This window comes from Hyperolius riggenbachi, chromosome 2 (genome assembly GCF_040937935.1).
Source record: "Hyperolius riggenbachi isolate aHypRig1 chromosome 2, aHypRig1.pri, whole genome shotgun sequence".
Classification (NCBI taxonomy): domain Eukaryota; kingdom Metazoa; phylum Chordata; class Amphibia; order Anura; family Hyperoliidae; genus Hyperolius; species Hyperolius riggenbachi.
This window is the reverse complement of record NC_090647.1, coordinates 490,088,313-490,111,481: the sequence shown is the minus strand read 5'-3', so window position 1 is coordinate 490,111,481 and position 23,169 is coordinate 490,088,313. Positions and strand designations below refer to the sequence as shown.

The 23,169-nt window shown below is 43.0% G+C and overlaps 1 protein-coding gene across 1 annotated transcript in view; it reads right to left on the bottom strand.

Moving 5' to 3' along the window:
- Positions 1–233: 233 nt before the first annotated feature.
- The window catches only part of UMODL1 (uromodulin like 1), a 59,579-nt gene continuing 36,643 nt past the window's right edge, over positions 234–23,169 (bottom strand). Inside the window, exons 12-17 of the mRNA XM_068266366.1 lie at positions 22,801–23,036; positions 18,494–18,639; positions 12,392–12,628; positions 6,827–6,986; positions 5,482–5,569; positions 234–421 (exon numbers count right to left, since the gene is read on the bottom strand). Of these exons, the coding sequence (XP_068122467.1) occupies positions 234–421; positions 5,482–5,569; positions 6,827–6,986; positions 12,392–12,628; positions 18,494–18,639; positions 22,801–23,036 (1,055 nt within the window). The remainder of the gene's footprint in view (positions 422–5,481; positions 5,570–6,826; positions 6,987–12,391; positions 12,629–18,493; positions 18,640–22,800; positions 23,037–23,169) is intronic.

Below are 23,169 nucleotides of genomic sequence, written 5' to 3'. Positions count from 1 at the left end.
TACCCTTGGGTCATATTTGCAAATGTACATTCCGCTGTTCTCCAACTTTCTCAAGTCAACCAATACAATAAATACAGTATTTTTCTATTTTATAAATTATTTTCGAAACCAGCTTTTTTTTATAATAAACATAAATGTAGAGACTTTCTGAAGTCATGGACTTTTTAACACCTCTGAAGTATAACAGTGCTCGGTGGGAGGCCATGCAAGACCCCCCTTTGGAACCACAGGTCCTAGTTGGAAAACGCTTGGTAAGACACATTCCCAGGCTTCTTCTTGAAGTTGTAGTTTCCAGTTCTTCTTTGATGCCAGCACACCAAGATGGCCACAATGATGGCAACAAAAGCAAGGACTCCAATGGTGATTAGAATGATATACCCAGGGTTCAGAAAGGCTTTAGCTGGCATGTCTGATACAGATGCTGGAAAATAGAGAAAGTAAAATGAATATCTGAATATGTGTTGGCATTTATTTAGCAGTTTGCAGTTTGTAGGTGCAAAGCTCTTTCTGAACTTGGCCTCACTCATTCTTTCTCTGGCATTGTAGGCAATGAAGAAGGTAGGAGTCTACGAACTAAGTGATAACAGCACTGGACAAAAGCTACACATAATGTGTCCTCTAGGGACCAGTGATATTTACAAATCAATTGTAGATCCCGTAGTTATTCATTAATTGACAAAAAAGAGGTGTTGCAGAAATTTGCCTCTCAGATCTAGGTAAGTCAGTGCTCCAGTGACACCCTCCCCCCATCAAGTTGTACCATTTGAATTTTTAGCTCTGTGTTGTAGTATTTGATCAGCCAGTAGGCCTGGTGGTTATTTTCCATTCTACTTGTCTAGAACTATTGGCTAGCCAGAGCTGTTTGATTAAGCTAAACACGCTATGTTGACAAGTGCTTGTTAATATTTTCTCGACCACTGCTACGCATACAGTAATTGCTTTTGATTCAGTTTGTGACTAAAAAGAATACACAAGACATGGACCTCAACCCTAAAACTCTCTAAACTCTATTCTACGTTAAAATGTTACCACATATGTCTCTTGTAGTTTTTCTAAAACTTTCCCAAGTTTGATTATAATTTTGAAAATGACTTTTTTTTATGTTGGATTGAGATTGTCCCTAGCTACTTTTTATGTGATGTGGGTCCAAGCTTTAAAGTGTATCAGAGATCAGAGAAGTGTATCAGCGAGGAAGTGCGCTCTCTAAGTATGTCTCAAGCGGCCGCTGGAGAGTTACATAGAGAGCGCACTTCACTTGTACAGACTGGTTGTGACTGGCCGAAGTAACGGGACCCGATACAGGGACAAACGCAGGATTTTTAAGGGGGGGATTCCTGAAAGGTCCAGAAGCACTTATGTCCTCGAGTGCTTCCGAATACAGGTGGCTCCATACTGCCCATGCACAAAAGTGCGCTGGCGTATTACGGAGCTGCCTATCTTTGGAAGTACTCAAGGACACGAGTGTTTCTGAGGGCTTCTGGTAGCAGCAAATTTGAACGGGGTACAGCGCTGGAACAACTCCCCGAGAGAGGAACGGGAGATAGACTTACCGTATTTTTCGGACTATAAGACGCACTTTTTCTCCCCCAAAAGAGGGGGGGGAAAGTCACTGCGTCTTATAGTCCGAATGTGCCCCTTTGAAGCTGATAGACATAGCGCAGCGGAAGGTCTTACCATTCCGTGCGCTGTTTCCTCCTCCTCCAGCTGATCCTCCCGGCATCTCCGCTCTTAATCCCTGCTACCTGCGATCCTGGCATCTTCTTCATTAACCCCCGGTACAGTACTTGCGGCGGTGGGGGCAGCCTCAGCCTGATCTCTGCATCTTTTCCCCTAACCCCCGGCACTTGTATCAGACAGCTCAAGTGCGATCTCGACACGTGGCCACTTAACCGCCGTTACTTGCGGTGGTGGGGGCATCCTCAGCGCGATGTAGCAACTTGCTTTCTTAACCCCCGGCACTTGCAGCAAGCATCCTCAGCTTGATCGGGCATCTCCCCTCTTATTGGTAGTGCGGTGGGCATAAGAGCGGCAATCCCAGCGCTAGCCGCAGCCACTTTCAGTCCCGATGCCTGTGTACTTCCGGTACTAGCGTCTTACGTCATAAGGGGGGCACCGGTAAACAAAGGAAGTACACCGGCATCGGGACTGAAAGTGGCTGCGGCTAGCGCTGGGATTGCCGCTCTTATGCCCACCGCACTACCATTAAGAGGGGAGATGCCCGATCAAGCTGAGGATGCTTGCTGCAAGTGCCGGGGGTTAAGAAAGCAAGTTGCTACATCGCGCTGAGGATGCCCCCACCACCGCAAGTAACGGCGGTTAAGGGGCCACATGTGGAGATCGCTCTGGAGCAGCCTGCGTGATACAAGTGCTGCAAGTGCCGGGGGTTAAGAGGCAAGTTGCTACATTGCGCTGAGGATGCCCCCACCGCCGCAAGTAACTGCGGTTAAGGGGCCACGTGTCGAGATCGCACTTGAGCTGTCTGATACAAGTGCCGGGGGTTAGGGGAAAAGATGCAGAGATCAGGCTGAGGCTGCCCCCACCGCCGCAAGTACTGCACCGGGGGTTAATGAAGAAGATGCCAGGATCGCACTGAGGCTTCCCCTGCAGCAAGTACTGGGAATTAAAGTAGAGGATGCCAGGCCCATGATCACACTTCTGCCCTGCTGTGGAGTGGCCTGCACCCAGATGCACAACCCATCAGGATCGCCTCAGCAGCTGGAGGAGGACACAGACAGCACTGATTCCCACATTGACATCTGGATAGGTGAGATCATCCACCCTTACGATTTAATGTTTAGTTCGTTTTTACTGGTGGGAGAAGCAAGAGTTAGTTTAATGTATTGTAGTGTTACTTGTGGGGGAAGCAGGAGTTAGTCAAGTGTTGTGTTACTGGGGGAGGGGAGCAGGGGTTAGTTTAATGTAGTGTAGTGATACTGGCATAGTGTAGTTTAGTAACTGGTGGGGGCATCAGGGGTTAGTGTAGGGTATTTAGTCTAGCTAGTGGGGACAGCAGGGGTTATTGTAGCTTGGACAGAGGGAGCTTGGGGAAAAAATGTCTACAAAACGCCCCTGTACTATAGATGCACCAGGTTTAGCATATTTTTATTTTTCCTGGTTTTTGACCTCTAAACCTTGGTGCGTCTTATAGTCCGGAGCGTCTTATAGTCCGAAAAATACGGTAGTTTGGACAATTCAGTGGAATATGCTACATAGTGTCACATACCACAAGCGATACCCATATGATGCAGAGATATGCATCTGCGAAAGATGGCGGCGCAATATAAATACTAAATAATAATATTTTGCCTCACCAGAATTGCACTTTTATTTAGCTTTCCTGTATGACAAGAAGACACAGCCAGCTCTAGGGGAAGAGGGAAACAAAGGTGAATGAAGGAGGCTGGTGCACACCAAAAGTGCTTCTGAGCGTTTTTCAAATCAACAGTGATTTGAAAAGCGCTTGGCTAATGTTACCCTATAAGGGTGTTGCCACAGCAGCGTTGTGACTTTTTCAAAATCGCAGGTATACTGCATGTAGCATGTTTTTGAGCGATTCATTCAAAAATCGCTCTGAAAATCGCTTCACAAAATCACACACACAAATTGCTAGCGATTGCTATTGTCATTGCACTAGCCCAGAGAGAGGAGTGGAGAAATTGAGAATAGCCTGAGATGGAGCAGAGAATTTATCTGTATTGCAGTCCCACATCAGACAGGCTACATGCCCGTAATCGGACTCCTGTCCCTGCCAGTCTCCCACACAAGTTAGAAAGAACCCTCCTGGAGTCTAGGGACTGTCAAAAACTTTTCAACTTGTTTAACACCTTATTCAAACATGCAGTCATTATAACAATGGGTAGAGACCATACAGATGTTTGCCCATGGACCCTGAGTCCAGGCAAGCTCTGCATCATGCTGTGTATATTTACCAGCTTGCCTGCCCTCTAATCACATCATGTCTGACACTTCTGTGCTGTGGAGAGTCCAGGACTCCAGAATCAACATTCTCTCACTGCAGGCTGCATCTTTTTGTGGGGGAAGCTAGGCTGCCTCTCTCATTCTATTAGCTGGAGGGAGGCACCAGAAGTAAGAAGGGAGGGAGAATGAGGCTGTTTATATTATGCGGGCTTCCCTGGCTGAATACACAGCTCAGTGCAGGGGGGATGTTCCAGACACCCGGAATAGCCCCCTCCGTTCGCCAGTGCGATACCGGAGCTGCAGGCAGCAGAGGACGGCGGCGTCGGAGCGATCCATTTGCATGCTGCTGGAGGAAGTCACAGGTATGTATGAATCTTTTATTATTTTTCATCTCTGGTTTCCTTTAAGACACACCCAAATGTATTCTACAACTCATCACGGTTAAAAGGATACCCCATGTGCCTCATTTAGTAACAAACTGGTGGTGCAGTCTCTACAACTACACTGGACGTATACAGTGTATATGTCCAGTTGTCATTAAGTGGTTAAAAAAAAGTACATAGTTACCTTATGGACTTTTTAATATGTATGTCATGACATGAGGAAAAAAAATGCACCTTTATTTCCAGATACATACATTGTACTAGGGATACAATTTAAACATTGTAATAACTGGGACAAATGGGCAAATAGAATGTATGGGTCCTATCTATCGTAGCACATTTTATTTTAAAACTATGGCTGAAAAACTGAGAAATAATTTTCTTTTTTTTTCTTATCATTCCCTTTAAAATGCATATAAATTTAAATAATTTTTAGCAAAAAGTATCACCTAAAGAAAGCCTAATTTGTGGTTAGAGATGTTAGCGAACCGTTCGCTAGCGAATCTCTATGGGCAAATACTACTTCCGGGTCGCTATGACCTGGAGTAGTACGGCTGCGTTGGGCCGGCGGTGCGCGTCTTTGATCGCACGCCTGTTGCCGGACACTCTCTGCACATGAGCGTGACGTCACTCATGACGTCACGCACATGCGCAGAAAGCGCCCGGCAACAGGCGCGCGATAAAGGACGCGCACCGCCGGCTCAGCGCAGCTGTACTACTCCTGGTCATAGCGACCCGGAAGTAGTACAGGGTGAGGGGTTCGCCAGTGAATGGGTTCCGAACCGTTCGCTGACATCTCTATTTGTGGTGAATTAAATAATATAGCGATCATTTCGATGTGATAAGTAATGATAAAGCTACTGGCAAATGCATGGGAGGAGCGTGATGTGGATAATTGCTCTGGTTTTTAAAGGGAAAAAAAACCTGTTGGGAAGTGGTTTCCTGCTTTCAATAGTCACACTAATGTATAACTATGGAGTCAATAGAGACCACTATCTATGCAGAATAAAAACTGACCTTGTAAATGCTACTGCTTCTTAAGATGACAGCAATATTTATTAAGGTGACAGCCTTTGCCAGCATTTACAGTTCACTGGACTGCATTGACTGCTTCAACACGGAAATTAGTATTCGTGTCCAGATTAAGGCTGGAATAGATACTGAGCACCACTATACTAACCTTTCATGGACCGAAACAGGGGTCCCATCCGCGTTTCTCCTGTGTAGACATTATCACCCATCCTTACAGCTCGATATCCATTACATTCCTGCAGAAAGAAAGAAAGAGCTAAAAATTAGTTAAAGGTAATTTGTGCAATATCATCATTTATTCATCATCTTGTGGCCCCCTATGAGTTTATGGCAGTGCCAAAAGTTTATCATAAAGCAAGCAATAGCTTTACCCTTATAAGAAGAGTAACAGAGTTCTAAAAAGTTCTATTCTTGCTGGACTTGAAAGGACAATTACAGAGTGCTTGCACACACAGGTGTCTGTTAAGGGTTAGGGGTGTTTAGGGTTAGGGCTGTTGGGCAAAGCACGCACTTTAGGTGGTGTCTTTGGCAGTACCATAGCCAGCAATGTTGATTGCATCTATTGCGCGATAGGGTGCTTAGATTCGGCTTACTCTGCAATAGATTTGTTTGGACTTGGCAAATGGCGGCACAGCAATATTATGATTGATAAGTGGAGTCTCGACAGTTACAACATCGGCAAGTTTGCATCTTTCATTGGTATTTCTGGAAATAAGGTAATGAAGGGTAGTGTTAGGTGTAGAGGTAGGAAGGCTAGTGTTGGAAATAGTAGCAGTGAGGTTGTTGTAGGTGTTAGGCTCAGCTAGTGTTAAGTGTTGCAGTAGTAGGAAGAATAGTGTTAGATGTAGCAGGAGTAGGAGGGATAATGTTAAATGTAGCGGGAGTGGGATGGATAGTGTTAGAAGAAGTGGCAGTGAGGTTAGTGTAGCTGTAGCAGCAATGAGAAGCAGTAGTAGAAGGGTTAGTGTTAGGTAAAGCGGCAGTAATAGGGATAGTATTAGGTATAGAGGTAATAGGAGGGTAATTGTGAGAGAAGGGATTAGGACGAGTTTGATATGCACATTATGTTATCAAATGTATGATATTGCTTGTAATATAAAATTACCAATATTAATACTATTTGCTACTTGCGCAAAACTCAATAGGTTGTATGGTAAATGTATGCCAGTTGGGGGGGGGGGGGGAGGTAGAGACAAGAAAAGTGTTTTAGCTATTTCAAAAAGGTGAAATTGTGAAATTGGGTTTAGGCATAAGACAGGGTTTGAACTTATGCCATCTGGCTGGGATGTCTGGGGCCAAATTTCTACCAAGTTCATATCGGTTTTAACCTTTGTAATCTTCTGCCCAAGGTATAAGTTGGACATGGAAGTGAGTCGATGCTGCACATGCGAAGTCTTCAAATGGGTGGCTGGACATGGGCATGAAGAACATGGCGGCAGTTGCACATGGGGGAGAGAGAAGCTACTACTTCTCCATTGCAGATCTTTGCCTACCGGTTTGCAGGTCTTTGTCTCGTCTTCCTCACACACATGCAGACGGCAGTGCAAGTAAACTATTGGATTGTTGACGTAGGAGAAGATCTTGGTTTGAAAAGTAGCGTTGTTGGAGATGCCATTTGTGAGGATCGTGGTGAAGGTATTCGGCAAGGCACATCTGGAATACAGAAAGTGAGTAGGTATTTTACAGCATAAAGTGGAGAGAACGTTGCTTGCTAAGTGTGAGGTGAGTGAGCCAGTGAGTGATTTGGCATATTCCAGTAAAATTACCAGTACTTACGCATTGCGCAATTAGCACAACCAGGGCCAGATTTCTGGAAAGGACACAAAGGTCCAGGCCATGGATTCATTCACACTATGCATGTTATTCCTATATTTTCCCACAATGACAGCCCATGTTTATAGGTGGGCTCATTCGCATCTATTTTTTCATTAAGGGCCAGTTCACACTTACTTAAAAAAACGTACCCATTCGGGACATTTTTTAAGTTCCGTTTAGCGAAGGAAGCGGACCCTAGTTTTTTCTATGAAAAAAATTCAGTAAAAAATGTAGTCCCTAAAAAAAAGGATCTGCCTCTACTTGGTAAAAAAAAATGGATCCGCTTGGTGCTTTGCGCAAAGCGGAAAGCAGAGTCCGAACTTTCCACATTTTCCTGGACAGGATGGGAATTGGGAAAGTCTATGCAAGGAAAGCCTATGAGAACAGGCACTGTCCGTTCTCACTAGGCTAGAAGCTGTGTCTGGTTCGCCCATTTTGACCACCGCTGTGACATTATGATCAATTCAATAGAAAAAGTACAAATCCTTAATCATGCTACTTTTTCTATTGAATTGATCATAATGGTACATGCTAGGCCAGCTTTAGCATGTAGTGTGGTTGGTGGTCTAGGGGGTAAGACAGATACCTACTACACACTGAGACCTGGGTTCAAATCCTGGCCAAGGTATGTAAGCTGGCTTTTAAAAAAGTACAAATCCTTAATCATGCTACTTTTTCTATTGAATTGATCATAATGGTACATGCTAGGCCAGCTTTAGCATGTAGTGTGGTTGGTGGTCTAGAGGGTAAGACAGATACCTACTACACACTGAGACCTGGGTTCAAATCATGGCTAAGGTATGTAAGCTGGCTTTTAAAAAAGGCATATAAGTCACAGACAGGGTGACCCTGGCAGCATGGGAGGACCCTGCTGTGTATGAGGCCCAAGCAGATGCTTGGTTTGCCTGGGCCTAGATGCAACCCTGATGTGCAACCAAGATCAAGTTTATTGTTCTCAGATTTTTTTTCATGTTTAGTTTGCCAACTTTGTAACGGGATGTGTTATATATATATATTGGATTCTTGCATTGGTAACCTAACCCTTCTGGCCATATGAGATTGTAGAAAGTATTTTTAAAAGGTTATTGAAAAATAGAATGGTATTTTAGTGTACTACACTGTGTTGCTGTGTTAAATTTTTGCAATGGATTCATTGCAAAAATGTGTAACTGCAGCTGTATACATACTACTCTACTCACCACTAAGGATGAGTGGGCGAAAGCAAAATTCAGTTTCACCCGAGGTGAAACTGAGCATTGGTGGAAGCCATCCACAGGAGTCAGGTTAACATACCTTGGTCATTGCCTCTGGCCGCAGCACTACACGCCGTGCTCCATTCTTTCGACACTTCCTCCTTCACAACCAAAAGGAGGAAGTATAGGTAGGATGAAGAGGGGCGTGGTGCACTGCGGCTTAAGGTGGCAACCAATGTGAGTTAACCTCCTCTTCCGCAGTCCACGTCCACCAATGCTCAGCTTCGCTCTTGCCAGCTTATCCTTACTCACAACCCATGCTTTTCTTAGATCTAAGTTAGATTTGCTGGAATACTGAGACCCCTTTCACACTGGGACATTTTCATTGCATTGCGTTACCCTTTTTTTACCGCAGGGTAACATTAAAGCAATGAAAGTCTATAGGACATTTCATGCCTGTTGCGGTGAGATGTGCCGGAAGTGTCGTAGCTGACACAAAAGAATCAGAGCGTTTTGGATCATCATCCGTGGTCACGTGCGGTGACTTAAAGTCATGTAAGTCAGTGGCGTGCATGGATATTTTAAACTGTTTCGCATTTGCGTTGCAGTGCGCATGTGTAAAAGCGTTTTTTTCTCAATACACTTCCTCGCAATTCGTATTTCCGCCACAGGAAGTGAGTGCTAGAGAGCCAATAATTACATTACTGAGCATCAACGTAGGTGTCTACGAAGCTTCTTTTTAGTGTTGCAATGCGATGCAATCATCAGATCGCAACGCAATCAAATGCTTTCTGGTAGTTGCTGTAGTATTATTATTATTATTATTATTTATTCTATTTATAAAGCGCCAACATATTACGCAGTGCTGGACAATAAATATATACAATGATACAAGGATGACAGACATAACAAGGTTATACAACAGAGAACAAATTTATACAAGGCAAATTGTACAAAATACATGATCATGCGATTTCAGGCTTGTTAGGTACGCCCAGTAATACAAGTACAGGCTGTCATAGGAAAGGAGCACATGATCCTGTAGATTACACTAGGGAAGGGAGGACCGTACCAGAGGCTTGCAATCTAAAGGGGTGGGGTGGAAACACTCGGTGGGGCTGTGAAATAAATATTCAGTAGAGAGTTATTGTGGGTAGGTCATCTTAAAGGACTTCCGAGGCCAAAATTAATAAAATCACACTATACCTTTTTTTTTGCAGAATCCACGGAGGACGTCCTGCCTGTCCTCCGCTCCGTTCCGCCATCAATGCAGGTCTTATTGTTCCCCTACGGCTCGGCCCGACCCCACCGAACGGGTCGCATGGATGCCACCTCTAGTATGGCCGCCGCCTTGCTCCGCGGCTGCGCAGTACGCTTTGTCGCTAGCGCGACTGCGCAGCCTGTGTGCGCCCGCCCGACGTACCCTTGGGGAGCATGACGGGACCTAGTACGCGGCGGGAGGCGGGCAATAGGCTGCGCAGTCGCGCTAGCGACAAAGCGTACTGCGCAGCCGCGGAGCAAGGCGGCGGCCATATTAGAGGTGGCATCCATGCGACCCGTTCGGTGGGGTCGGGCCGAGCCGTAGGGGAATGATAAGACCTGCATTGATGGCGGAACGGAGCGGAGGACGGGCAGGACGTCCTCCGTGGATTCTGCAAAAAAAAAGGTATAGTGTGATTTTATTAATTTTGGCCTCGGAAGTCCTTTAAAGAGAACCAGAGACGAAGCACCCTCATGTATTTTATTACATTTATCAGTGAGAACATGACAGTAAACACCTACCCTGCTTTTAGTTTCATTGTTATCTGCTTAATTAGTCTATTAGCAACTGTGATAAGAATCCACCGACTATTCAGTCGAGGTTTGACCTGAAATCATTATAGCTGAGTCACTCTTCTGTGTAGTCTTTTCAAGCCCAAGCCTTCCCCTCTCCTGGCTTAGATTTCCTGCTTTGCATACTGAGAGCTGTGATGACATGGGAGGAGCTGCTCCTACTGAGAGAGAAGCTCTGTGGCTGCAATATGATCCCTGTGTGCTCTATGTGCACTAGATACTGACTGCAGTTTCATTCCTATGAGAGACACTTCTTACAGTACATCATACCAAAATGAAAGCACACAGATGAGCCTTTCTCATATAGCCTAGATAGCAGCCTAGTCTCATATAGCATAGACAGCACATCCAGAACAACTCATATAACCCGGAAGGAGAAGGGATATGAGCCGGCGGCCATATTTGATTTTTCCTGGAGCAATAATGGATAAAAAACACTAAAAAAGGCACACCAGAGCGGCGAAATTATCAGGTAGAGCATTTATTCTTTACAAGCTATCAACTGATATGTTTATTTTGTGTGAAACGTTCATCTCTGGTTCCCTTTAAAGAGGTGGGTTTTGAGGACTTGCTTGAATGTGTTGAAGGAGGGAGCAAGTTTGATGGGCGGTGGAAGGGCATTCCAGAGGGTGGGGGCAGCTCTTGAAAAACCTAGAAAAAGAATGTAGCTAATCTAGTCAGACTTCAGTCAGAGCACCAGATCTGCATGCTTGTTCAGGGTCTATGGCTAAAGGTATTAGAGCCAGACGATCAACAGGACAGCCAGGATATCTGCATTGCTTAAAAGAAAATAAATATGTCACCCTCCATATCTCTCCTAGGTGTGATTTAAATCACTGTTGGTTACAGTTTAGGCCGGGAGCACACTTGCCGTAAGTTTTGTGCCATGTGTATCTCTGGGTTTTTCTCTATTTAGCATTTCCATTTTACATGCGATTGCTATTTTATTAATCTGCCTTTTTATCATGAGGAAATCAAAAGTGCAGCATCATATCTATCTGTACAAAAGGCATACAATTTGCATGCATTTTTGTGGGCCTGTAGGAACACATTCTATGCACATGTGATTCACATACAATACCATTGTAATCACTACAACTGGGCTTAAAGCGGAATATAACCCAGAATTTCTTCTTTGCTCTAATTATTATTCACAGCATATTATATAATACAACCAGCATTTGTTTTTACTAGAACATCATTCAAAGGCTTAAACACAGGCTTTAAAAGCTTCCCTGCCAGCAGAGCGTGCCGCATCTGAAGTTTACATAATGTAATCTTGTGTTTACTTAAATGTATCAAGTGAGGAATGTGACACATTCTCTGACTGTGGAGAAGCTCCTGGACACAAAGAGTGAGTCAAAGCATGTCTGTCTGAATGAATGAATGAATGAATGAATGAATAAAACCAGTTATTAATAAAATGCAAAGTCAGCTAACAAAGCAAAAAACTGTACTTTTGGGAACCTATAACTTATAAATGAATAATAATACTTATGCACAAATGCAAATATGATAACCGTATGGCATATAAAAAGTAGGAAAACATATTTTATCAAATATTATGTCAGGGTTTTAAACCGCTTTAATTAGCTAATTTTCAAGCTACTAGAAAATACAATTAAACTATAAAACATGCAAAATTGATCTTGGCAGAGCTTGCCTGCTCAATTAGATGGAATCATCTAGGAAAGTAGACAATACTATTATATAACCATATATAGATGCTCTTTACACAGCTTTGAAACCTCGAATAATTTTAACATTCAAATGTGAACTAGGGATTCTCATTTGGATTGCGCGGAATTGAAATGTCTACATTTTTCGATCGGAAATCCGAATTTCCGATAGGAATTCGGAAATCGGAAAATGGAATTCTACGTTTTACCACTACTCGGGAAATTTAGCCCAATCACAGAACTCGGAAGTATTAGACCAATCAGAGAATGCAGAATTTTTTGCAAAAATTTAGGTTAAGACCAATGACAGGTCTTATTTTCTGTTTTTCTGATTTTTTTTTTTTTTTATAAAATACTCAGCATTTTTCGACTATCCCTAATGTAAATATGTTAGCCATAACTACACTATGGTCAGTGATTAAATCATAAGTGAGTACTGCCTTGTTGGAAGAACCAAAGTTCTAGAGGCCGAAAAAGTTGTTTCCTGCAAGCCACATAAGCCTGGAAAAACACAGGTGGAGGTAATGAGTTAGAATACCTGTCTTTGATAAAGGGGAATTTTACTTGGTCATTGGGATTTTCTGTGGGCGTGGCCCAGCATTCATTGATGACCACTTTGTACTGGACGTCCATTGTCTTGATCCGGATCTGAACTGTGATGTCGTCAGCGGTAGAAAGAGTGAAGTTTGGTGTGATGGGCTGATCCCCAAAAAATAACTGGAATTCTGGTTTAAAATCCCCTCCACCTTCCAGCTTCTCAACGACTGTGAAAAACCTGAAGACACATAAGAATCCACAGGAAGTCTAATTTATTGGTTAAACAGAAATATAGTTTTTTTTTTTCATTTCAACTTTGTTATATGTATGTACTTTATATTGTAATTAGAAAAAATATAAATATTACAAATGTCTAATTTTTTTCTGCACTACCCCCTGCTGCCTTGGCTGATTCTGTTTAAGTTTGGCTTATTGGCATTCAAATCCTTGCACGAGCTAGGCCCTGGATACCTGAAGGACTTGTTGCAACTGCATCACACACCCTACAATCTTAGATCAACAAGTTGTCATACCTTGGTCACCCCCAAAGTCCACCTGAGACAGAGCCTTCTGTCATGCTGCCCTTACACTTTGGAACTCCCTGTCACACCCAATCAAGACAGCTCCATCCCTGGAAGCATTTAAGTCCAAACTAAAAACCCACCTCTTTAGTTTAGCATTTAGGAACACCTGACTATTTCCTCTGTAACACAGTCCAGCCTGCAACCTTTTCTGAGACATAACTATGCGCCTTAGGTCCTATGGGAGAAAAGCAGTTTACAAATGTTATTGTATTATTTATTTTTTCAGGACTCTCCCTGCTGGCTTGGCTAATAAGTTTCATCTCTACTTATTTTTTTCTGCACTCCCCCTGGTGGCTTGGTTGACAAGTTTCATCTCTACGAATGATTCGTACTTTACTGCCGTGTTGTAAAAATATATAGTGAACACAGTGGAGATAAGTTTTTCTCCTGAGTTTTCTCCTAGATGATATTTTCACACCTTGGGCTTGATTCATTAAGTTGCATTGCTCTTGCAGCATGAGTTAAAAATCAGCATGCGCACGTTATGCGCAATAGTGCTGTGTAGCGTGTGCTCCTAAGTTACGCATGCTCCTTCCTAGTTACGTGCGCTCCTTCCTAGTAATGGGCACTGCTTCAATCCACTGTGAGATGTGAAGTAGCGTGCCCATGATACTTCACTAGCATGGCCCGTACTATGTTAATTAACTAGGAAGGAGTGCACGTAACTTAGGAGTGCACGTAACTTAGGAGTGCACGTAACGTAGGAGTGCACGCTATGCAGCAGTACCACGCTGATTTTTAAGTCGCGCTGCTGTGGCAGGGCAACTTAATGAGTCAAACCTCTTGTATAAAATGCCTTTGAAACCACCAACAAGCAAGAAAATACTTAACATAATTTTGACATTATGTTTTTACCCACTTTTTGGGTACTTTTTCAATTGGAAAATGCTGAAAAGGTATTTTAAAGAAAAGATAAAAATTATCTCTGAGCAGAAAACCTTAATTGCATATAGGCCACTGTGTGCAATTTCCCATAACCAACTGTCAGCTGCTAAAAACGCATTAAAAACAATGGTCGTACATGAATGCAGTGACGTACCTACCGTAGGGCTGCAGGTGCTCACAGCGCCGGGTGCAGCCATGGCTAGGGGTGCCGCTGTGGTGCTCAGCCACTGTGTTCTTGCACCTGGGACCTTTTCTCATAGTTTGGGCAACGTTTGAGAAAATAGCAGCAGGCAGTGCAAGGGACTGTACTACTTACTGCACTAAATGTAGCACCCCTTCCTCTTCCTGTCCTGTGGGCAATGTGTCTCCTTGCTCGCTACATGCAGCTTGCAGTGAGTGAATGTGCAGAGCAGCAGGGTGAGTAGAGAGAATGATTGCTGGGACATTAGCAGGGAGAGGTGTCAGGATGTGTTTAGTGCTTCAGAAGTTGCCTGTCATTAGTAGCCATGTGCACTGGCTGCTGTAATACCAGAGTGCCCTGAACTATTGATTATTTATCCTGATCAGAGTAATTAATCAATAATGCAGCAGATTAGCTTTATTTCCAGCTTTTCCCAGCTTCCCCTCCCACCCTGTTGTCTTCCCCCATGACCCTTTCCTCTTTTCAGATTTTAGTAGCTTTTTTTAACAGCATTTCCCTGCCAAAAATCACTGGTGGTGTCTGCAGTCCTGGTCAAAGGTCTTCCTGCCATTTCTCCTCTACCACCAGGCTCTCTGTCTTGTGCCTCTACCTCTTTATCTCCTCCTCCTATGTATCCCCCTCTTTCGTATGTCCCCCTTTTCTGACTGTCCTCAGAGGAGCTCACAATCTAATCATACCATAGTCTTAATGTGGCCACTAACGATCCAATTTCTAGCCAAAAATCATTCGAGCGATCAGATAATTCGGAAGAAAAATCGTTTGCTACATCATCGACTAACCAATCTTTGCTTCCTAACTATCACAACCCACAAGAAAAAACAAATTTTGGTTTGACCAAAATCCAATTGGACGACTATTTTTATAGTTGTTCATAATCGATGGTGCCCATCAACAGAGATTATTTAAAATCTGATCAGAATTTCTGATCACTCAAACGATTTTTCTCTAGAAATTGGACAGTTAGTGGCCACTGGTAGTCTAATGTCCTACCATATTATTATTTTGTATTTATATAGCACCGACATCTTTTGCGGCACTGTACTGTATGGAGTACAGAGTTTCATAATGGTTAGCTCCCTCCACATCCTTTTCCCCAAAATCCCCCAAAATTTGCAGTGACACACTTGGCACCCCAACCTGTCAACCCAAATTTTTGTTTGTTTGTTTCTTGATGGGGGGGTGGGGGGGGCGAAGGGGAAGGGAGTGTCTGTAAATAATCAACACAGGGTGTAAAAATCTCTAGGTACGCCACTGTATGAACATACTGTTAACCTCCTTGCCGTTCTAAAAAATCTGGCAAGGAGGCAGCGCCGCACTTTTTTTTTATTTTTTTTTTTTTAAATCATGTAGCGAGCCCAGGGCTCGCTACATGATAGCCGCTGAGCGGCGGCATCCCCCCACCCACTCCGATCGCCTTCGGCGGTCAGAGTATGCAGGAAATCCCGTTGAGAACGGGATTTCCTGCAGGGCTTCCCCGGTCGCTATGGCGACCGGGCGGGATGACGTCACCGACGTCATGGACGTCGTGACGACAGAGGGAACCCCGATCCGCCCCTTAGCGCTGCCTGGCACTAATTGGCCAGGCTGCGCAGGGGTCTGGAGCGGGGGGGGGGGGGGCGGCTTGGCGCGGCGGGTAGCGGCGAATCGGCGGCGAGCGGCGGCGATCGCGTACTACACGCAGCTAGCATGGTGCTAGCTGCGTGTAGGAAAAAAAAATTATGCAAATCGGCCCAGCGGGGCCTGAGAAATCCTCCTGCGCAGGTTACCCCGAACTGTGTTCGGGATAACCGGCAAGGAGGTTAATGTGATCCCTCCTAAAAGATTTGTTGAATACAAAATAGTTTTTGTTTACAAAATCTGACGGCAAACCAGTAAGTGTAATTCCAAAGGAATAAAACATTCTTGAGTATTATTTCATACGTTACAAATGAAAAATATTTAATTAGCACTCATAGTAAGCAATACCGCCACACATTCCATTACAGAGTAACAGATTCACAGTAGTTTTTGATGAACTATACCTAAATTGTATTTGAATGTTTACCTGTTGTTTTACCACTCATTTTTCACATAGATTTTTGTTTTATTATTTACATTAAATTAGTGGGTTGCAACTAATTTCAAACCCGACATTCAATTTGCAAAGCATGCTGGGATCCATTGATATAGTCTCAGGGGCACCTTCTGTAATCCACATGGGCCCATACGCAATTAACTTTTTCCTTTTTTTTTTTTTTTTTTTTTTTTAAAGTACCTTGCAGCTGAAAAAGTAAAGATGTTGAAATGATACTATCAAAATTATTCTATATTAATCGGCGACTGATCGACCATCTTTTTCGATAATTATTATTGAATTGGATGAAAATTGGTGCCGCAACAAGCATGGCCGATCCATGAATCGACTGATTTTCGGGCTAAAATTGGTCAAATGTATTGACTGGACATGCTGGGAACTCTCAGGCTGACGTGGTCACTTGGGTGTGTGGCAGAAATGACGTGTGATATCCCGAGCGACAAACATGACTGAACCTCTGGTCTCTGTTCTTCCAGAATGTTATATGTGGCACTAGTTCCAGTCCTTTAAAATACTTTAGCTGTCATACAGCCCGCTAGTGTCCACTGAGTGCCTGCTGTACTTCTGCATTTAGGTGCCACGTGACTACCGGCGTATAGCATGTGGGGTGTGGGGTGACGTCACACACATGGTATACCGCCAGGCACCAATGTGGAAGTACAGCAGACACTCGTGGACAGTGGAATGGTAAAGTATTTTAATGCATGGTCACCAGGGTGGCACATATAACATTTGAGGGGACGCGGCAGACGGAGGCGAGGTGGCATCACAATGCCATTTCCTGAAAGATTTCATGCTAAAAACTGATCGGGAATTGGCCTGTGGTGATCGGATCAGAGAAAGCTCTGTCTCTTGGCCAATCTGCAAATACATTGCTAGATGTATGGCCACCTTAAAGAGACTCTGCAATAAAATATCCTATAAGTTCCTATACCTGTTCAAATGTGGTCTGGCTTACTGCAGCCTTTTCTAGTTGCACAGTGGCTGTGTTATCTCTGTTATATAATCTAATCTTCTCTCTTTTGTCGGCTCTGTCGGGCTCAGGCAGGAATGTGCTGTCTGCTGTTATTAGCAGAAGCTATACACACCCTCTCCACAGCCTATCACAAGCTGGTAACAGCCATTTGTTTGTAAACACTGTCTAAAATTGGCAATTACAAGCCAGGATTGCAGCAGGGAGAGGCAGAAACAGCACAGAGGGGCCCAGGAGAACATAATGAATAGAATGGTATGCTTTTTATTGCAAGAATTTTAGAGTACAGATTCTCTTTAAGCTTCCTAATTACATATAAATGATAATAAAACGTTTGTGTCTGACAGTGAACTATTTCAGCTAACAGGCTAACATCCTGTTAAATTGAATGTGATTTATTCATGTTCTTTGCACAGTGCTGATATCACTAGAAAAATGGTAGCCCCCATGTGGTTGATTTTAAACAGTCGAGGTCTGATGCCTTATGTTGTCCTCTATTGTAGAGCAAGCTTTGTTTAAAGTCCTTCTCTATCTTTTTTATTTTTTCTGAGTTTGCTCTTTTGCCCTCTCACAAAGATTAAAAGTGTTAAAATGCCCATAAATACCCTAATTTATCTTTGCAATACTGCTGCACCTTGTTGACCTTCTCCCTGGGGTGTCTAGTGTGGGAGCAATACCTTCTGCCTGGAGAGGCCGAGCTGCTATTCTCCAGCTGCTATTCTTTCAGTCAGGACCTGAGAGTGGGACATGGCTAAGCTGCCCATTAACCCCTCTCTAAGTAGGGACACTGGGAAGAGGGGGTCGGTTTCAACTGAGAGGCTGGGAGTTATTTTGACTGTTGACTTTTCCAGCAATGTTTCTGAGAGACAAAAAAGTGCAATGAGGTGCACAGTCAAAATAAGAGTACTGAATTAAAACACTTTTTAAATACTTTTAATCTTATCTTGATAGACTACTGGTAGGACAAAGAAGATGCTAGAGTAAAAAAAAGTTCCAGGAGAAGGGCATAAAAGAGGGCTTGGATGCTTTCCTTGCATTGAAGGACATCCATGGCTATAATTATTAGGTAATTCCCGGAAGAGTTGATCCAGGAATTTATCTGACTGCCATCAGGAGCTGGGAAGGAATTTTTCCCTTTTAAGGCTAATTGCCCCGAGCCTTGTAAGGTTTTTTGCCTTCCACTGGATGAACTGGGCAGATTCAGGATGGTGTTTTTTTGTTTTGTTTTTTATATATTATGGTTGGACTTGGACTCATCCAAACTAACTATGCAACTATGTAAGGGCTTTAAGCTAGTCTATAATGATTCACTTTAATAAATAAGGATTGCGGCCTATGCAAACATGAATATTTCAGTGCAACTTGTCTCCATGTAGCTGCATTACCCTCCAGAAGGGCTGTATCCACTGGACCAAAAGATGTCATTTTTGAAGATACATCGAATGAAGCTGATGGCCCATGGCTTCATATTCGGGATAGATGATGAAAAATCCAAGTAAAGGGTTGAGTTGGCAATACTGTGGGTGTCGTTCTGCAAAAAAAAACACATGAGTATCAAGATTCCTTTAAATCACTATAAACACATTCCTTTATGAAATGCTAAACAAACAACAAAGGGAAAGGGGGTGTTTATTTCCCTTTATCAAAAAATAGCCAGTTGCGTTGCTTTCATCCGAACCATTTAGCCTCAGTAATCTCTAGGTCAACCCCCTGGAACAAACATGCAGAAACAACATTCAGAACATCTGACATATATACCGCAGTGTTCTCCCCAGGCCCTTTTAGCTGGGTGCTCCACCCGGCTAATGTTGATAAGCACCCGGCTGGCTTCGCTCTCACTTCCTCATCCTCCTCCTATTTGACAACATCCACCTTTTTCCGCGACTCGTGACTTGCTAAGTAGCTCATTTTCAAATGTTGGTAGGTATGAGTTTGTGTTCCTTCACTGCAATGGACAAAGGACAGGATGGACATGTCTGCATATATCCGAACAGATCCTATATTTAACATAGGATCTGTCGACATGTCCGTTGGTCATTCCATGAACGAACCCTTAGCAAAAAAGAAATCTATGTTGCACTTCCTGATGTTCACATATATGACTTATGTTGAGGTTTGTAACATTTTAATCTGTGTACAAGAACGTAGTCTGAATAAAGTATTATCATGAAAAAGCCTACGCATTCTGATTCAAAACTTTATGGCTCAACTTATTGCAACTCTACTGCTACTCGTAAGCAAGTTTCCTCTGCAGTGACCTACAGCTTGCTTAGTTGGTCGGAGCATGCCCTGTTTAGTCACGAGTGATTGCTTTGTTAGATGAAGCCACCTTATGAACTGATAACCAGTCATTATCGGAGGTGTTTCATCCACAAAGGCTGAACTACAGTGCTCCTGTTATAGCCTGAGGAAGTGCTCTGACTTGCAAAATGCATTGCTATTTTTGGAGTCGCGATTAAAGTGAATTTTTTAGAATTACTGTCTGTTTGGTCTTCTGGGAAGGTAAATCCATCACTGTCTCCCTTTTTGAATATTTTTTTAAATTTTCTATTCTTATCTGGCACCTATGTTAAAACGTTTACGTGCAAGTTTGTTCCACCCTTGGTGTAGGAATGTCACCCCATCTTTTTTCCTGTCTACAGAGAGCAACTTTTACTTTACTGGGGTCAGGTCAATCTCCCCACCTGCCGATACAGAGGTTGGCTTACTGGTAACCCACTTTTGTGAGTACCCTTTTATGTATTACTAACACCCTACCTATTGTACTAACATACTACACTATTATGGGCTCTCAATTTATCCTTTTGTCTTTGCCTGATAACCAGTAGTGACTGTCACTTTCTAGTGGGGAAAGAAGGGGGGAGGGGCTTCAGACTGCCCAGGAGGTAGGATTGAGCAGGCAGCTGCAGGTTACTGATGAAGACCTATGAATCAGTGCAAGCAGATGTTTCAGTTTTCATTTTGAAAATCTCCATTTTTTTTTTTATCGAACTGCGGCATTAAACATAAACCTGAAGTTATGGCAGCCCAGTCTTTTGAAATATTTATGCTACCGAAAGCACTGTGTATCATGGAGCTTTTTGGAGGTTTATGTGAGCTTTCAGAGGCTAACCTGTTGTGTTAATGAAAAGTCCCTTCAAAATAAAAATAAATGCTAAACATAGTGCCATACAGACATATGTATATTGCTCAAGGGGAACTGATCAAATGTAACTGCCTAACGTTACCTCCAACTCCAACTACTAGTCAGCAGGCAGACAGAGTCCCTGCTATCCAACTACAAATCGCTTTTTTAGGTATCCCAGGGTTTCTTTATATTTAAACAATTACAAAGTAGGATGAATTCTGAAAGTTGTATTTTGCCAGTAAAACTTTCATGGCTGTAATTAGCTTATCAGTGATGGTTACTATATTCCCAACAAGGTACCACAAGAAAGAAGCTGTCACTTCTATGCCTAGAAATTAACTCTTTCAGGCAGCAAAATAAAGCAAGTAAAACAGCCTGGTTATTAATATGTTTTGTACTGTACATACTTGTTTATCTCATGTCACCTCAGGTACACTTTAGGGCACTTTCACACCGGGGAGGTGCGGTATTTTTACTGCACTCCACCACCAGGCAATGAAAGTCTATGGAGACTTTCATACTGCGACACAATAGTGATGTTTTTGCCCGCATCCCCGACGCAGGTCCAGAACTACGTTACAGCATGGCTTTTCCATTGTGTTGCGGTGATCTGTGTCAGCCCAGAAGTCATGGTAGTCTATGGCGACACGGGGTAATTTAACCACTTCACCACTGAGGGGTTTTACCCCTTGAACACCAGAGCAATTTTCACCTTTCAGCGCTCCTTCCATTCATTCGTCTATATTTTTATTATTACTTATCGCAATGAAATGAACTATATCTTGTTTTTTTTCAACACCAATTAGGCTTTCTTTAGGTGGGACATAATGCCAAGAATTATTTTATTCTAAATGTGTTTTAATAGGAAAATAAGAAAAAATGTGGGGAAAAATTATTATTTTTCAGTTTTCGGCCATTATAGTTTTTAAATAATGCATGCTACTGTAATTAAAACCCATGAAATGTATTTGCCCATTTGTCCCTGTTATAAAACCGTTTAAATTATGTCCCTATCACAATGTTTGGCGCCAATATTTTATTTGGAAATAAAGGTGCATGTTTTTCAGTTTTGCATCCATCCATAATTACAAGCCCGTAGTTTATAAAGTAACAGTGTTATACCCTCTTGACATAAATATTTAAAAATTTCAGTCCCTAAGGTAACTATTTATGTATTTTTTTTTATTGTATTTTTTTTTTAATTACAAAAAAAAAATTGGGGAGTGTGGGAGGTAATGAGTTAATTTATTGTGTAAAACTAATGTATTTGTATATGTAAAATGCTTTAGGGTGTAGTTTTACTATTTGGCCACAAGATGGCCACAGTGAGTTTGTGTTCATGCGACCTGTAAGCGTCTGGAAGGACGCTTACAGGAAGCAGTATGAGGCTGGGAAAATCACAATGATTGCGCTGTTTATCATAGAAGTAGCAGATCATTGCGGGGGCTTAGATCAACGAACGGGAATGGATTTTCCCGTTCATTGATCTCCGGGCGAGCAGGCGGCGGCATGCACGAGCGGCAGGAGCGCGCGCACGAGCAGCAGGAGCGCAGACAGCGGCGGTAGCGCGAGAGGTACGGATTTCTCCATCCCTTGGTTTTATAAGGGTGGAAAAAGGGATGGAGAAATCCGTACTGCGGGGGGGTAAAAAGGTTAAAAAATGACCGATGTGACGTCGCAGCGTGCATGGGCGGAGCATATTTTTTACAATACGCTTCCGTGCACTTCCACATACCCCGAAGCAGGAAGTGACGGCAATCGTGCGTCACTTCCTGCTTGGCACAATGCCAGATGGGGAATACTGCGAAGTAACGCGGTATTCCCTGAAACTCCCCCAAAGGCCTGTTTTCTGGTGGTACGGCGCGGCTGCCGCACCGCCAGTTTGCAGTGTTAAACCAGCCTTAAAGAGTAGCTGTCAGCCATACTATCTCAGAAAAAACACACATATAAGTAGATAAATACTTGCTCTACTTGCATAACATATGTATTGCACTGTCCACATTTTGATTTGTGGTTTTCCATTTTGACAGTCTATCTTGAAACCAATCCTGACATAATTTCCTCCCTTACTCTGTCTGTGTATAATTGCCCGCCCTCCACCCAGTCTTTAGACACTCTCACCCAGATCTGCAGTAGAAAGTACATTGTCTCACATGAGAAATACTGACCAATCAGAGAGTAACAGAGCTGTGGGAGGGGAAAGCAGGAGGGAAAGAGGCTACAGCCAATCAGGCTGCATTAGTTATGTCTGAGGGGAAAGTAAAGAAGAAAAAAAGAAAACCCAGCATGCCCTGCAACTTCCTTTGTGCGGCAGATGTTCCAAATAAAAGCCAGGGAAACTGGGGAATGATGTTTTATGGAGAAGAAAAGTAAGAGTGATTTTTAACTTTGGATTGCCTGGTTTTCATCCTTATTACATGTTTACCAAATAAGAAAAATGATTTTTGATTTTATTCCTGACAGTTACACTTTAAGAAAGCTGGACCATGTTTTGCATCAAAGTGCAGGTCTACAACAATTCCTTTATTGTTAATACTAAATCTTTTAGGTGAGAAAGTCACTCACGTGTTCCAGGCTTGTGTTGCACTCCTTCCATCCGGCTTGTAGTAAGATGTGGGTGTCATTGCTGCAGCTTACAGTACAATTCGGATTCCCAAGAAACAGGGAATTGCTGGAGATGGACATTATCCTCAGAAAGGCCTTCTCAATGGAGATCCCAATCTTCCCCATCTCACACATCACTCTGGAGGCCTGACTCAGGTTCTGGCTAGGAGGGTGTTTTGTTGTTATAGAGCTAGAATCTGGCAGGAAGATACACATTATTATTATTATTATTATTATTATTATTATTGTTTTTCTCAGCATTGGAAGAGTACATGTTCTCCCAATGGTAGCAAATCTTTCCTGTGCAACAGCACAGTGCCATGTCTTTTA